The sequence below is a fragment of the Prunus dulcis genome, chromosome 6 (genome assembly GCF_902201215.1).
Source record: "Prunus dulcis chromosome 6, ALMONDv2, whole genome shotgun sequence".
Classification (NCBI taxonomy): Eukaryota; Viridiplantae; Streptophyta; class Magnoliopsida; order Rosales; family Rosaceae; genus Prunus; species Prunus dulcis.
The window spans coordinates 9976390-9991391 of record NC_047655.1 but is presented as its reverse complement, the minus strand read 5'-3'; the positions used below and the strand labels follow the sequence as shown (position 1 = coordinate 9991391).

Genomic DNA, 15002 nt, shown 5'->3' with positions numbered 1-15002 from the left:
TTTGCCATCAACCACCCAACATAGCCACTAATTGTTCTGATACTGAGGATGAGGTGGATATTGATGTAGATGTTGATTCTCTGGCTACTTATGCTCAGGAGGGCTTGATTACAACAGAGAAAATGGACCTGGCTGCAAGTCATGTGGACCCTCCTAATGGGGTTTTGACAGATAGTGCCTTCACCACAGGTGAAGGTATGACTTTTGATTGTTAAGGGTTAGCCCTTAGGTTATTCACCTTTTATTGATTATTTTTATGAATATTCTTTGTTGGAATGCAAGGGGTGCTTCGGGCACTAAGTTTAGGATTAATATGATGGAATTGATTCGTGTTCATCATATGGAGATTTTATTTGTGTGTGAGCCAAGGATAAATGGTTCTAAAGCTGTGTCAACGGTTAAGTCTTTGGGTTTTCCTTGTTTTGAGATTGTTGATCCTGTGGGTTTTTCTGGGGGTCTATGGCTGCTTTGGGATGATTCCAAGGTGACTGTGGAGATCATTGGTACTCATGATCAAGCTATCTCTGCGTGTGTTTCTTGGCCTGGGCAGTCTCCTTGGCCATTTTCAGCTATTTATGCTAAGCCCTGTGAGGTGAAAAGGGCTAAACTCTGGGAGTATCTTAATTTCGTCGCTAGCTGTCATGATATGCCTTGGCTCTTGGCTGGGGATTTCAATGATTTGCTTCATTTTGATGACAAGATAAGGGGAGTTCCTTTGTGTAGTTTCAGAGGTTTCAAAGCTTGGTTTGATGAGAATGAAATATGTGAATTGCACTTCACTGGCCCTAAGTACACTTGGACCAACAAAAGGATCTTGGAAAGGCTTGATAGGGCTGTTTGTAATACTCTTTGGAGACGTGTGTTTGCTGAAGCTTAGGTGAGCCACTTGCCTCGAACTAAATCTGATCGCAGTCCAATTAAGATTTGCTTGCAGTCTTCAATTCAGTATACTCCTCATTTGCGGCCATTTCGGTTTGAGGCTATGTGGTTAACGCATGCTGAGTTCAATCAGTTTGTTTCTGAGAATTGGTTGGGGTTTTCTGGCTCTGCTTTCAATAAGTTTTGTGCTTTTGTTGAGCCCCTTAAGCTGTGGAATAAAGATGTGTTTGGGCATCTTAGACAAAAGAAAGCAAGGGTGTTGGCTAGGTTCTCTGGGATCCAGAGAGCTCTTTGTAAGGGCCTAATTCTTTTCTGAGTACTTTGGAAGTGCAACTGCATGATGAGTTTAATTCTATTCTAGATCAAAAAGCTCTGTTTTGGCATAAAAATCCAGGTTGAAATGGCTTCAGGAAGGGGATAGAAATACTAAGTTTTTTCATCTCACAACTATAATTAGACGAAGGAAAAATAGAATTGAACGGTTAAAGGATGATGAAGGGGTTTGGGTGGAGGATGCTGCAGGTATTAAAGATTTGGCTGTGGGTTTCTTTTCCAAACTCTTTGCTCCCATTCAGGCTGCTATTAATGTGAGTCTTCCTTGTTTTTTCCCTTCAGTCACTGATGGTGAGATTGCCTCCTTGGTGAAAAAAATTGATTTGTTGGAAGTTAAGGATAGTTTATTTGGTATTGGTGGTCTCAAGGCCCCTGGTGTTGATGGGTTTCCTGCTTGTTTTTTTCAACATCAGTGGGACTTGTGTGCTCCTGATTTATATGCTATGTTGTGTGAAGCTTTTCAGAAGAGTAAATTCCCTGTGGAGCTTAATGCCGCTTTAATTACTTTGGTCCCCAAGGTGGAGAATCCTCACTCTATGGTTCAGTTTAGACCAATAAGTTTGTGATGCACTTTGTATAAAGTTATCTATAAGATTTTGGTTTCTCGACTGCGCACTATTTTGCCCAACTTGATTAGTCCCAATCAAGTTAGTTTTGTGCCAGGGCGTCATATAACTGATAATATAATAATTGCTCAAGAGCTTATGCACAAGTTTAAGGTTGCTAAGGGAAAAAAAGGGATGTTTGCTTGGAAGATTGACCTCTCCAAAGCCTATGATAGGCTTAGCTGGGGCTTTATTGAGTCTGTTCTATTGGAAGTGGGGTTACCTGCTAGTTTTATTCAGCTTATTATGCAGTGTGTGTCTACTGTGAGATATCAAATTTGCGTCAATGGGGAGCTGACTGATCCTTTTTCTCCTAGCAGTGGCATTCGCCAAGGGGATCCCCTTTCCCCTTACCTTTTTGTTCTTTGTATTGAGAAACTGTCTCATATTATTGTTGATGCAGTTAAGAGAAAACTTTGGAAGCCTATCAAAACCTCTCGAAATGGTCCTAGTGTATCTCATTTGTTCTTTGCAGACGACCTTGTGCTTTTTGCTGAAGCTACTCCCTGTCAAGCTCGGGTGATGAAAGATTGTTTGGATTTATTTTGTAGTGCTTTTGGTCAGACTATGAATTTCGCTAAGTCTGCAATTTTTTGCTCACCAAATACTTGTAAAATGGTGGCAAAAGAGATTGGTGCTATTTGTGGCTCTCCCATCACAGAGAATTTGGGAAAATATTTAGGTATGCCCCTTTTGCATAGTCGTGTAACTAAAGCTACGTACAATGGTCTGCTTGATAAAGTGCAAAGTAGGCTTGCTGCCTGGAAAAGGAAGTGTCTCTCCTTAGCTGGCAGAGCTACCCTCATCCAAGCTGTCACATCTTCCATTCCTGTGTATACGATGCAGACTGTCAAGTTACCAAGTAGCATTTGTGAAGATCTTGACCGAATTAATAGGGATTTTTTTTGGGGGAGGCAGTGGAAAAAGGCAGAAGGTTCATATATGCCAGTGGGATTTGGTGTGTCTTCCTAAATGTAGGGGTGGTTTAGGATTCAAGAAAACTGCAGACATGAATAGGGCCCTTTTAGCAAAGATTGGTTGGAGGATGCACACTCGTGATCAAGGGTTATGGGCTCAAATTTATGAAAAGAAGTACCTAAAGGACTACTCTATCTTGGATACTCCTGGGGTCTCCAAGCAAGATTGTTCTGCTACTTGGAGAAGTGTTCTCTATGGTGTCGAGTTGCTGAGAAAGGGAATGGTTTGGAGAGTAGGGAATGGGGACAAGGTGAATTTCTGGAAGGACCATTGGGTGGCTGATTTCCCTTTGTTACATTATGCAGGGGTGCAGTCAGGAATCGATTTGGAATGCAAGGTCTCTAATTTCTTTAAAGAAGGGTGGTGGGATGTTGAGAAGTTAAGAGTTGTTCTTGATGAGGATATGGTGCAAAAGATCACTTGTTTTCCTGTTGGTTTTGGAGGTATTAGTCAAGATGCTCAGATATGGAAGCCTGCTTCTAATGGCATCTGTACTGTTGAATCTGCTTTTCAGCTGATCCATGGGGGTTCTAATTGGTCTAATGCTTGTTGGAAGGGTCTGTGGAGTATGTCTCTCCAGCCTAAGTTGAAAGTTTTCTTATGGCTGGTTTTCCAAGGTAAGATCCTAACTAATGAGCAAAGAGTTAGGAGGCATCTAGCTTTGGAGTCCTCTTGTTCTGTTTGTAGTTGGCACTCTGAAAATATCATTCACACTCTTAGGGATTATGGGCGTGCTAAGGAAGTATGGCTTACTGTTATGCTTCCAAGTAAATTCCACGATTTTTTTCTTATCTGATTATCCTGCTTGGCTTCGAAGCAATCTCTTTTCTAAAGCTAAGTGGGAAGGGAGGTCTCCTTGGAATATCATGTTTGTTTTCACTTGTTGGTATGTATGGAAGTGGCATAACCAATACATTTTTAATGATGCTGAGGACTTGCCTTGTGATCCTAGGAAGATTATTTGTGCTGCTGTTATGGATTGGGTTAAGGCTTCTAGTGTGAATTGTAGGAATGTGCCTAGAACTCAGGTTATGCTAAGGTGGGAGCCACCTGGAAGTGGATAGGTTAAGCTTAATGTGGATGGCACCTGCATGAATGGCTTTGGGAAAGTTGGTGCTGGTGGTGTGATTAGAGATTGCTTTGGGGAGTGGTGTGGAGGTTTTGCTGTGAATTTGAGGAAAGGGAGTATTTTGGATGCTGAAATCTAGGGTTTGTTTTTTGGCCTTCGATTAGCAGTAGCAAAGGGCTTCACCAAGATCCTCATATAAATGGATTCTCAGATTGCTATGAAGCTGTTCCAGCAGAGGGATTCTCTATATTTCCATCCTCTAATTGCTTTGCTCTCAAACTGTGGGAAGATGCTTAGACATTTTGAGAGTTGGAATATCCAGCATATTTTTAGAGAGAAGAATGGTTTGGCAGACTGCCTTGCCAAATGGAGCCATAATCTAGACTTGGATATTCAATTTTTTGCTTCAACTCCTATATGGGCTAGCTTTGCGTTAGCTGATGATTTGTTGGGGGTCACTCGGGGCCGTTTGATTTGTACTAGTTAGGCCTTCGGGTTTTGTTTTGGGGTTTGTTCCCCCCTTTTTTATCCACAAGAAAAAAAAAAAAAAAAAAAAAAAAAAACGTAAGGAGATGTCAAAGTCTCTGATTTATATATATGCATTTACGATTTAAATCAAACGAAATGAAGTCGTTCAGTTTTCTATTTTATTTATTTTAGAAAATTCACAGAAATACTAGATGCTCGTTTTTCGTTTTATTTATTTATTTCGGCTACAACAATTCTGGTTGGCTTTTGTTATTTTCTTTTCCTTTTGTTAGAAAGATGGTTTCAATTCCTAAAATAAAATGAAAAATATAAAAAATGCTGATTTGCTTTTAACAATTTCTAAGATCAGTTAATCCTGCACCGGAGATTTTGTATTTGAATTTCCCTTCTTGAATATCTCTTGTATAAAATAAAATTACAGAACATTGTAACTAAGCAGACCCAAATAACACAACTTTGCCAGTGTGGCTTGGGGCTTTATACTGCCACCGTCCATGACTGGGAGCCTTTTTTTATTTAATAAAAATCATAAATCGGTTTTTTAAAAATTCCATGAAAATTTCTATTAACGTATCTTACCAAATAGATGAAGAAAACAGGAACTCTGAGCTTTGCTGTAAATAAATACAAAAATACAAAATGCAAAATAAAAAAACAGGAACTTTGAGCAGATAAAATAAAATACAAGAAAAAAAGAAGAAGCACCAAACAGAATAAATCAGAAGTACCTGCAGATTTCTTCACGAATTACCAAATACCGAAGGTGTCGCAATGAAAAAGGAGGAAAATTCAAAGTAACACACTTTTAGAACCAAAGAGTGGAGCCAGAACCAAGACATAATATTGGAAATTCTTGTTCAATAATTAATGCAGCAAGTTTTGAAGTCTTCGAGTGGAGAAATGTTTACTGCCAAATACTTTTTTTTATAACAAAAAAACAAATGCTTATGTAATGTAGTGTCCCACACGGTTTCTTTGACACATTTACTTTTCTATCCTTAGAGCAAGTCCAGCAGTAAGGCTGGACTCGGGCTGGGGGAGTTTGGAAAAAAAATGGGTTTCCAACAGCAGAAGGTAGCTCAGGCAAGAGGTGGGGCCCACAAGACTGGGCTGGGCCGAGGTGGAGTTCGGCCCGAGCAAGCGCCTGAGGGCGTCAGCCCTCCAACGTTTGAAATTTTTTTTACCGTTGACGCGTGCAGTTAAAAAAAATTTCAAACGACGCGCTACAGTAGCCGCCAACGGCTACATTCCACGTGGCTGCCTATTGGCTCTCCGATTCTTTTTTTTCCTTCAATCCAACGGCAGCCAATTTTTCTGTAATAAAAAATTGAAAAAAAATCGAAATTTTTTTAAAAAAATACACAAAAATTACTGAATTTTTTTTTGTATAAATACCAACCAATACTCTTCACTTTTAACACCAAATCCTCTTACATTTTCTTCTCCTTCTACTATTATTCACTTTCTCCTCAATATTTATTCACTTTCTACTCAATATTTTTTCACTTTCAAGTTGTATTTTGTCTATCATATTATGGGTTCTTCTACTGAAAATGGAGGGGCATGGAGCATGATGGAAGATGTTAGCTTGTGTGAGGCTTGGGTCCAAGTTAGTCATTGTCCCATAACGGGCAATGAGATTAAATTTTCTCATATGTGGAAAAAAATTCATCAAGCATTTTGTGAAAGGGCAATTGGTTCTACACGTACAGAAATGGCATTATCCAGTAGGTGGAAAGTTCTTAATAAAGAGTTGGCGAAATGGAGAAATGCCTTAGCAAAAGCGATGGACAACCATCGAAGCGGAGAAAACCTTAGCAGTGAGGTAAATTATTTGTCATTTTCCTTCTATTAATTTCTATGTCATATTAATTTTTATTTAAATGTTTCTTGCAATTTATATATTTTGTTAATATGTCTCTAGTTTTTTTTTTTTATACATGTTGCATTTTTTTAAAATTTATTGAATTTGCATTAGTTTTTTTTTACATGTTGCATTGCCAATATTTTTTAAAGTTTCTTGCATTTCCATTTAATTTTTTTTTATAGATTATGCAAGCACAAATGTGGTTTGGTGCTACTGGGCAAGGGAAAAAAAAGTTTCAACCATACCCATTGTTGGGAGGTGGTGAAGACTTGTAAGAGATTCCAAATTATTCCAACCGGTCCGACGGTAGTCTTGAACGAGACTCCACTTCATGAGACGCCGGCATCGGATTCACCTATGGATTCCCCGATGAGTCAAGACTCACCCATTGAAAAGGAGCCAAGGCCTATTGGGAGGAAGGCGGCGAAGGCGAAGAGAGGGAGTAATTCTAGCAAGAATGCATCTAAATTTTTGGAGGAACTTTCAAAGCACCAAGCCATGAGAATTGAAATGGACTTGAAACAACAAGAGCACGATATGGCTATTCAACTAGAATATGCAAAAGAAAGGGAGTATGTACGCAAAGAAAGGGAGTATGTACGCGAACAAAACATTGAAAAAAAAGATCGGGAAACCATGGCCATGGATACAAGCCATATGTCCCCTGAAACAAAACAATTTTGGAAGCTAGAACGAAGGGATGTTATGAGACGAAGACTTTTTCGTGACGATGGACCTAGCAACACGGATTGGTTAAATGATGAAAACCATTAAAATAGTTTGTTTGCCTTTCATGTCTTAGTTTACTTGCCTTTGATTTCATTGTATTTTTTGTTTTGTTTAATTCATGTATTTTATTTTATTAGTTGTATTGCTTTTCTTTTAGTGAATAAAGAAAATATTCAACAAAAATCCTTTTTTATTCAAAACATTCCATACATAAAAAACAAACCACAACCAAAGCATAATAAAACAAACAAATCACAACAAAGCATAAAAAAAAAAAACAAACCACAACCAAAGCATAAAAAATAAACAAACCACAACCAAAGCATAAAAAATAAACAACCCACAACCAAAGCATAAAAAATAAACAACCCACAACTAAAAATAATAAAGTATAAAAAAAACAAAGCATAACTAAAAATACAACATAAACATAATAAATTAAAAAAAAACATCTTCACTTCACTTCATTCACCTTCATTGCCTTTCACCGCCCATAAATGCTCCATCAAGTCAACTTGACGGTGTTCATGAATATACGACGATTGCATCTCCGTGTAGCGATCAATCATACGGGGCATGAAACTACCGTCTCTAACCAACGGTTCATGCTGCACTGGTTCTCCATTTGGCCCCACTGGTTTTTCATAAATTCGTGTTAGGGCCGTGTCCATGGGATTTGGTTCATACACTTCATCAGCATCGTAATCATATTCATCTTCCACAATCATGTTATGGAGGATGATACAAGTCATCATTATACTCCTAAGCACCTCCTCGTCAAATAGACGTGCCGCGCCCTTGATAATAGCCCACCGGGCTTGAAGGATACCAAAGCACCTCTCAACATCTTTTCTGTACCCCTCTTGATAGCGAGCAAAAAAATTTTGCTTATGGGATCGGGGATGTGGAATTGTTTTCACAAATGTTGTCCACCTCGGGTAGATGCCATCAGCTAGATAATACCCGTTCTGGTAGATGGTATTGTTAATTTCATATGTGATATTTGGGGCTTCACCTCTCAAAACATCATTGAACACCGGGGATTGACCTAGGACATTCAAATCGTTTTGAGATCCGGCAACTCCGAAGAAGGCGTGCCAAACCCATGTATCAAAACCAGCAACTGCTTCCAGGATGATACTTTTCTGCCCTTTTCTATTTCCGTAATCCCCTTGCCAAGCAGTTGGACAATTTTTCCACTGCCAGTGCATGCAGTCAATGCTACCAATCATGCCAGGAAATCCTCGAGACTCAGCTTTTTGGAGAAGCCGTTGCAGGTCCCTGGGCGTAGGTCTGCGGAGGTAGTCTCTGGTGTACAGAGTTTCCACTGCATCACAAAATCGCACCAAGCTCTCCAAAACAGTGGACTTCCCCATCCGAGCAATCTCATCCACCTGATCAGCAGATGACCCATACGCCAACATTCGTATCACAGCTGTGAACTTCTGCTCTGGAAGAAGTCCCAAATTTCCAGCACAATTTCTCTTTTGAACAAAATATTCATCATAATTGCAAATATCATGCATGATTTTATTGAACAAATGGGGTTGCATTCTATATCTCCCTCGAAAATGAACATCAGAGTACAGAGATTGTGGGATAAAATAATCTTCCATAAGATTCTTACCCCGAGAATGTCTATGTCTGTCCACATTTGGGCGACGGCCTTCTCGTGAACCACGGCGACCTGGTTTTCTTCCTCCAGCAAAGCAACTGCTATGCCAAGTTGCTCATCTAGTTCTCTCTGCGCCCTTTTGCTTGCAGCTCGTCTACGCATTCTTTCTCTAGTTTCTTGCTCTTGCCTCTCCAAAACCTCTTGCATGTCTGCCATTGAGAGTGGAGAATGAAATATAAAATATGAGAAATGAAAATGTAGAGAAGAACTGGTATGAGAGGTATGAGCTGAACCTCTGGTTTTATAGAAAAATGTAGACAGATAGATATGACACGCGACGCAATCTTAGAGGGTGAAAATCTTATCTGAAATTTGAAATTCAAATGAAATTTGAGATTTGAAATTTATATGAAATTTGAATTTCGAAATGTATCTGAAATTTGACATTTTGAATTTATCTGAAATTTATCTGAAGTTTGAAACCGAAAATCTTATCCGATATGAATAGTATTGACACGTAGGAACCCAAAAATGTTATCCGAAAATATTATCCAAATTAGTTGTGAAAAAAATAAAAAAAAATGAATAGTATTTGCCATGGTAAACCTAAACTGCTGGAAACACACTTTGCTGGAGGGGGCTAGGGCAGCCACTATTCACGTAAATAGTAGCTGCCCTAGGGCTCCCCTTGCCATGGCAAGGGGCTAACTGGTTATGCAGACTCATGATAGAGCTATCAATATATTATATATCAAAACAGACTCATTGATATATTATTTCTGTCACGTGTAGTGCACGTGTTAAATGATATTGTCTAGTACAGTCCCGATCTCTTGGATTACAGGAGTCCAAGAGATTGTGGTCACCCACCGTTGGATATTAATCCAATGGTTCAAAAAAGTTTCTTAAAAGGAGTGCAAGAGTGAGTGATCCGTTGAATTTACATCCAACAGTGAGTGACCACAAATCTTTTGAACCCCTGTAGTCCACGAGATCAGAACTGTCGTACTATCTTTGTACATGAAATCATGTTGCATTTTTTACTTATTCTCTAGAAACTTAAAATGCTATAAATTCTCAAAAATACAAAATTTAGGGGAATCAGTCTTTTTTTTTTTTCTCTTTCTCTTTCAGTTTCCAGATATGGATGTACATAATGATTTCACAATGAACAAAAGTATAAAATACTTCTAACTACGATTAGATAGTGAGTGAATCAAAGCCTAACGCCTCTCATAGTTTAGTTTTTTGCTTTCTTGTAGTCCTCCAAATTCAACAAAGCTCCACCTTTTACTTCATTGTGATTTGGCTCTTCCTAAGCTGTGCAAAACATATCATGTTTACAAAAGAGTCTTCAATCATAGGCAACACAAAAAGTATCCGATTAACCTCCACTTCACATGGTGCAGCAAAAATTATACTACACTGTTGCCTGTGAAAACAAAGATTTACAAAAACATACCAATGATAATAATTACAAAATGAAATAAAAGAAAAAACAAAGGAAAACTCTGGATTGTTGAAATACCAGGAGATACTGCATTAAGAAACTAAAACTGATACATAAAATTTTTTATAAAAAGAAAGACGAAGCATGCTATTGAATTTCCTAATAAACTATTGTGCAGGTTCAAGCAACCGTAACATGATGGACTTGTGCAATTTTGGTTCACTGAAGTAATTGAGAACTCTGATTTTGTTGAATGTCCAAACACTCTTGAATAATGAAATTGTACACAAACAATTACACACTCTCTTTGATATTGAAGTTAGATTAATACTTTAAAATGTAGGTTTTGAGTAAGCGTAATTGTGGCATAGACATTTGAGTTAATTTTGTATTTTTTATATAGTTTTCCGTAAAATATATGTTATTTTAAGTAATTAAGAACAATTAAAACCTAAAATGTAATATTTTTCTTCTTCTTAATAATAAAGCAAGACCTCATTTCAAATTTGCTAGTAAATCTTTAAAATTTATAGAATGCATATAAGCTGGCCAAAGGTCTTGCCCAATGAAAAATGACATTGAATTGTAGATTAATGATCTCAAGTTCGAAGCTCTATGACACCTTAGTAGTTTGTGTGTGTGAGGAATGCTAAAATATGAATATGGTTTGAATACTTTTCGTTGAGTTTTATTCTTCTCCATAAGGAGGTATATATAGGAGTTTACATGAGGTATATATTAGTCGCAAACCATGCCTTGAGAGATTGCTTTAACCTATATAATGACTTTCTGAGCTTTCAAACTTGATTTTTCTTGTCAGGAGCTGAATTACATCCTGGGGGTAAGTCCATATATACTTCTTCTTCTAAATCTCCATGTAAGAATGCATTTTTGACATCAAACTAATGTAATGGCCAATCTAGATTTGCTGCTAGAGACAATAGGACTCTAATAGTGTTAATCTTGGCTACTAAGGCAAAGGTCTTCTCATAGTCCATCCCATATCTCTGCATGTACCCCTTCGCCACCAATCTAGCTTTATATCTTTCAACGAATCCATCTACTTTGAGTTTCATAGTATAAATCCACATGCATCCTACCGTCTTCTTTCCATGAGGTAAGGGCACGAGTTCTCATGTGACATTCTTTTGGAGAGCTCGCATTTCTTCATTCATAGCTTCTTTCCATTTTGGGTCTTCGTGGATTCTCGATTCTCCTCCTGGGCTGTCGAAAAATATAAGCCATGTTCCCGAAACACAACATATATAGAGGTAAAGACCTTATGACTAAGAGGATGATAACACCGGTATCCTTTCTGATGAAGTGGACAAATACAACACAACCGAAAATCCAGGGTTCTAGGTTTGGGGTGGGAGGTGTTTGGATATGGTGGTGAAGTGTTTGAAGTGGTGTTTGGAAATTTATGATACTAGAGGGAATCTGATTGATTAGGTATGCTGCAGAGACAACGGCTTCGCCCCAAAAGGATCGTGGCATATTGGCACCAAAGAGAGAGGCACGAACGACTTCCAATGAGTGTCTGTCCTTTCTTTCAACCACCCTATTCTGTTGGGGAGTGTAAGGGCATGAGCATTGATGTATGATGCCATGATCTTGTAAGAACTGGTTAAGATCATGGTTGAGAAATTTTCCGCCATTGTCTGAACGCAGAACTTGAATTCTGGCATGAAACTGAGTCTTCACCATTTGATAAAATTGTTGAAACCTAGAACTGACTTCCCCTTTAGTTTTGAGAAGGGAAACCCAAGTCATACGTGTGCAATCATTTATAAATGTGACAAACTATCGCACCCTTGCCGGAGTGGCAATTTGGGCAGGTCCCCAAACATCATAATGAACATGAGAAAACGGAACCAAACTCTTATTTGAACTTAATAAGAAGGGGACACGATGGCTCTTAGCCAATTCACACTTATCACACTGGAAGCTGGAAATATCAAGATTGGAAAATAATGATGGAAACAACTTCTTAAGATAACCAAACCAGGCATGCCCAAGACGTTTATGCCATAACCAAATTTTGTCTCTCTCCCCCTCAGAACGAGTTCCACTGGCTGTGAAAACTTGACCAACCTTGACCTCACTATCCGATGCTCAATCCCAGTAGTAGAGTTTGCCCCGCCGAGTACCACAACCAATCGTCTTTTCTGTGAGGATGTCCTGAAAAACACAATGATTCGGCCAAAATGTTACAGTACACCCTAAAGTAGTAGTAAGTTGTGCAACAGATAGGAAGTTGTGGTCCAAAGATGGAACAAGTAATACAGAATCCAGATGTAGGGAAGTAGAGAGATATAGAGAGCCCTCCCCAACCACAGGGGAGGGGGTACCATTAGCATTAGACACCACTGACGGAGTTGATGATTTGCGACTAATAAGTTAGCCATGATCAAATGTCATGTGATCCGTAGCACCCGAGTCAATAATCCATGCAGATTTTTGAGAGGACGTATGAAAAGTAGAACCTTTTGTGGTGGTGATATAAGCATGAGTTCGGGTAGCCAGGTCAGCAGGATTGACCTCATGCTTCTGTGAGTCTGCAATAATGGGGAGAATCGTAAGGGTTCCTAACATCGCAGCGAAAGTAAGATGTGATATGAGAATGTGAGGAACTGTGATTGGAGGAATTTGATTTGAGAAATTTGACGTATGAATTTGATGTAGGAATTGGGTTTGAGAGGTATGTGTATAAGATTTGAGGGTATGTGTTTTGGGATTTTGATAAGAGGATTTGAGGATTTTAGATTTGAGGGATTTGGATTTGGGGAAAAATATGAGGAATTTAATTTAGGGTTTTGGATTTGAATATGAGAAATATGGTTTAAATACTTTGAGTTGAGTTTTATTCTTCTCCATAAGTAGGTATATATAGGAGTTTACATGAGGGTTTTACAAGGAATTAGATACAGTAAAGAATTAGGAAAGTATCTCCTAATTGTACAATGATTTATCACTTATATAAAAATAGGAAAGTAAATTCCTTAATTAATCAAGGAAGAAAATCTCCTTGATTAATTAGGAGACTCACGTCAACAAGGAATCACCTTCCCTCCTATTGTGGTTTTAGTTTTAGATTCAAACAAGAGATAAGTTGTAAGTATTTAGCAAACTTGTGTCTATTACACACAAAAGAAAATGAGAGTAAGGATGAGAGTGAGGGTGAGAGTGAGGATGAGATTGAGAGAGAGGATGAGAGGGGACAATGGGAAGTAATAAAAGTGAAAACAAAACTTGAAAATGAAAACAATTACAAATATATTTCAATTTTTAATTTTTGCTTTCACTTTTGTTTCTACTTTCCCCCATTCTCCCCTCTCATCTTCCCTCTCAATCTCATCTTCACTTTCATTTTCCTCTATACTCTAGCATAAAAAATGAAAACTAAAAACTAAAATAAAAATGGTTATCAAATGGACCCTAAGTTTTTTTTGTTTTAAGATCTGCAGGGATTTTTTTATTTTTTTATTTTGGTGGTAATTTACTTTGTATTTCTAATAATAATAATTTTTTTATTAAAAAAAAAAGAAGAAGACAAAAAGTCATATTTGGTCCCTATAGTTTACCACTTCTCCAACCAGTCTTATAAATGAATTCTGAGGCTCTAGTGTGCTTTATTGCCTTTGAAAGTATATTTCATTTTCAATTGCTATCTACAATATTATATGTATTTAGTGAAAGAAATGGGAGTATTGGTACATTACTAGATTGTTTTTGTCTCGTGTTGTAAGTTTTTCATTGCAGAATGTACATATGAAATCTGCTTCCCACTCATTGTAATAGCTACACAGGTGTCATGATGTTATAAATGGTTGTAGTAGAAGTAGAACTAAGATAAATACATCTGGCCATAAATTCACATTTGGTTAGTTTAGATATTTATGAGAAAGTGAACTAACCAAATGTAAATATTTGGGTGCAAGCAAGGGCGGATCTATTACTAGGTTGGAGTGGGCTCCAACTTAGGGGAAGATTTTTAAATATTAAATATAGTTAAGTTTATTTCTATTTCAATAAATATTAGCCCACTACATTAAATAAATATAATAAACTAATAATAGCTCAATTTAAGTAAAGTAAATAATAGCTTTATTTAAAATAAGCCCACTTCTGAAGCATATAGGAAATAATAAACCTCAATCCAAACCTATATAAATTTGATTAGAAGTAGAACTCACGCTAAGACTCTGCCAACTTGACCTATTCTAATCGTACTGATATTAGGCTACACCCACAGAGAGCAAACATCAAAAAAATTCTTCTAGCCACCTAAAACGCCATATTTGAACCTAGAGAGCCTAGAGGAAATAGCTCCCCTCCTCCAAAAAATTGTACCAACCTATCTTCAGTAGGTTCTTCAATCTTGGTAAGTTTTTCTCTTTTTTTATATATTTAATTTTCAAATTTAATTGTTGTTGTTAAGTTTTTATGATTTAGGGTTTGGGTGAATTTTTTTGGAGATTGTTTTTATTTTTATTTTTTTTATTTATAAGGATTTGGAGATTGTTGATATATGTTTTATTTTTGCAACTTGAATTATTAATTAGCATATATAATTTTTGGTGTCTGGTATTTCTTGTCAGGATATCATGTCGTATGATGATAATAGACCGGCAAAGAGAGGAAAAACTATTTAGTTATTCTTCAAAAAAAAGTGGTAACGATAATAAGGATACACCTTCTGCATCTAATGTTGATACTTCAATTCCTGAGAAACTTTCTAAACTCGGATCTCATGTAGTTCAACCTAAAGAGTTTGATATTGCTTCTTTAGAACGGGACCCTGGGAAACGCATTCCAATTTGTGAACATCCAATCAATCATCGTGATGAGATTCGAAGGGCTTATATCAAGTTGGGGCCTTATCAACCGAAACTTTTTGAGTATCCAAGGACTTTGTTCGGCTAACAAAGACGTCGTTTTCAACATTCTTGGTTTTCACAATTTCCATGGTTAAAGTATTCTCCTTC

General features: G+C 37.5%; 1 protein-coding gene across 1 annotated transcript; it reads left to right on the top strand.

The window, feature by feature from the left end:
* The first annotated feature begins 316 nt into the window (after positions 1–316).
* On the top strand, positions 317–3859 carry LOC117630250. The gene is made up of 7 exons (XM_034362994.1): positions 317–835; positions 935–1146; positions 1274–1401; positions 1495–1770; positions 1876–2671; positions 2796–3537; positions 3695–3859. Exons 1-7 carry the CDS (start codon positions 317–319, stop codon positions 3857–3859), a joined length of 2838 nt encoding a protein of 945 aa, XP_034218885.1.
* The last annotated feature ends 11143 nt before the right edge of the window (positions 3860–15002 follow it).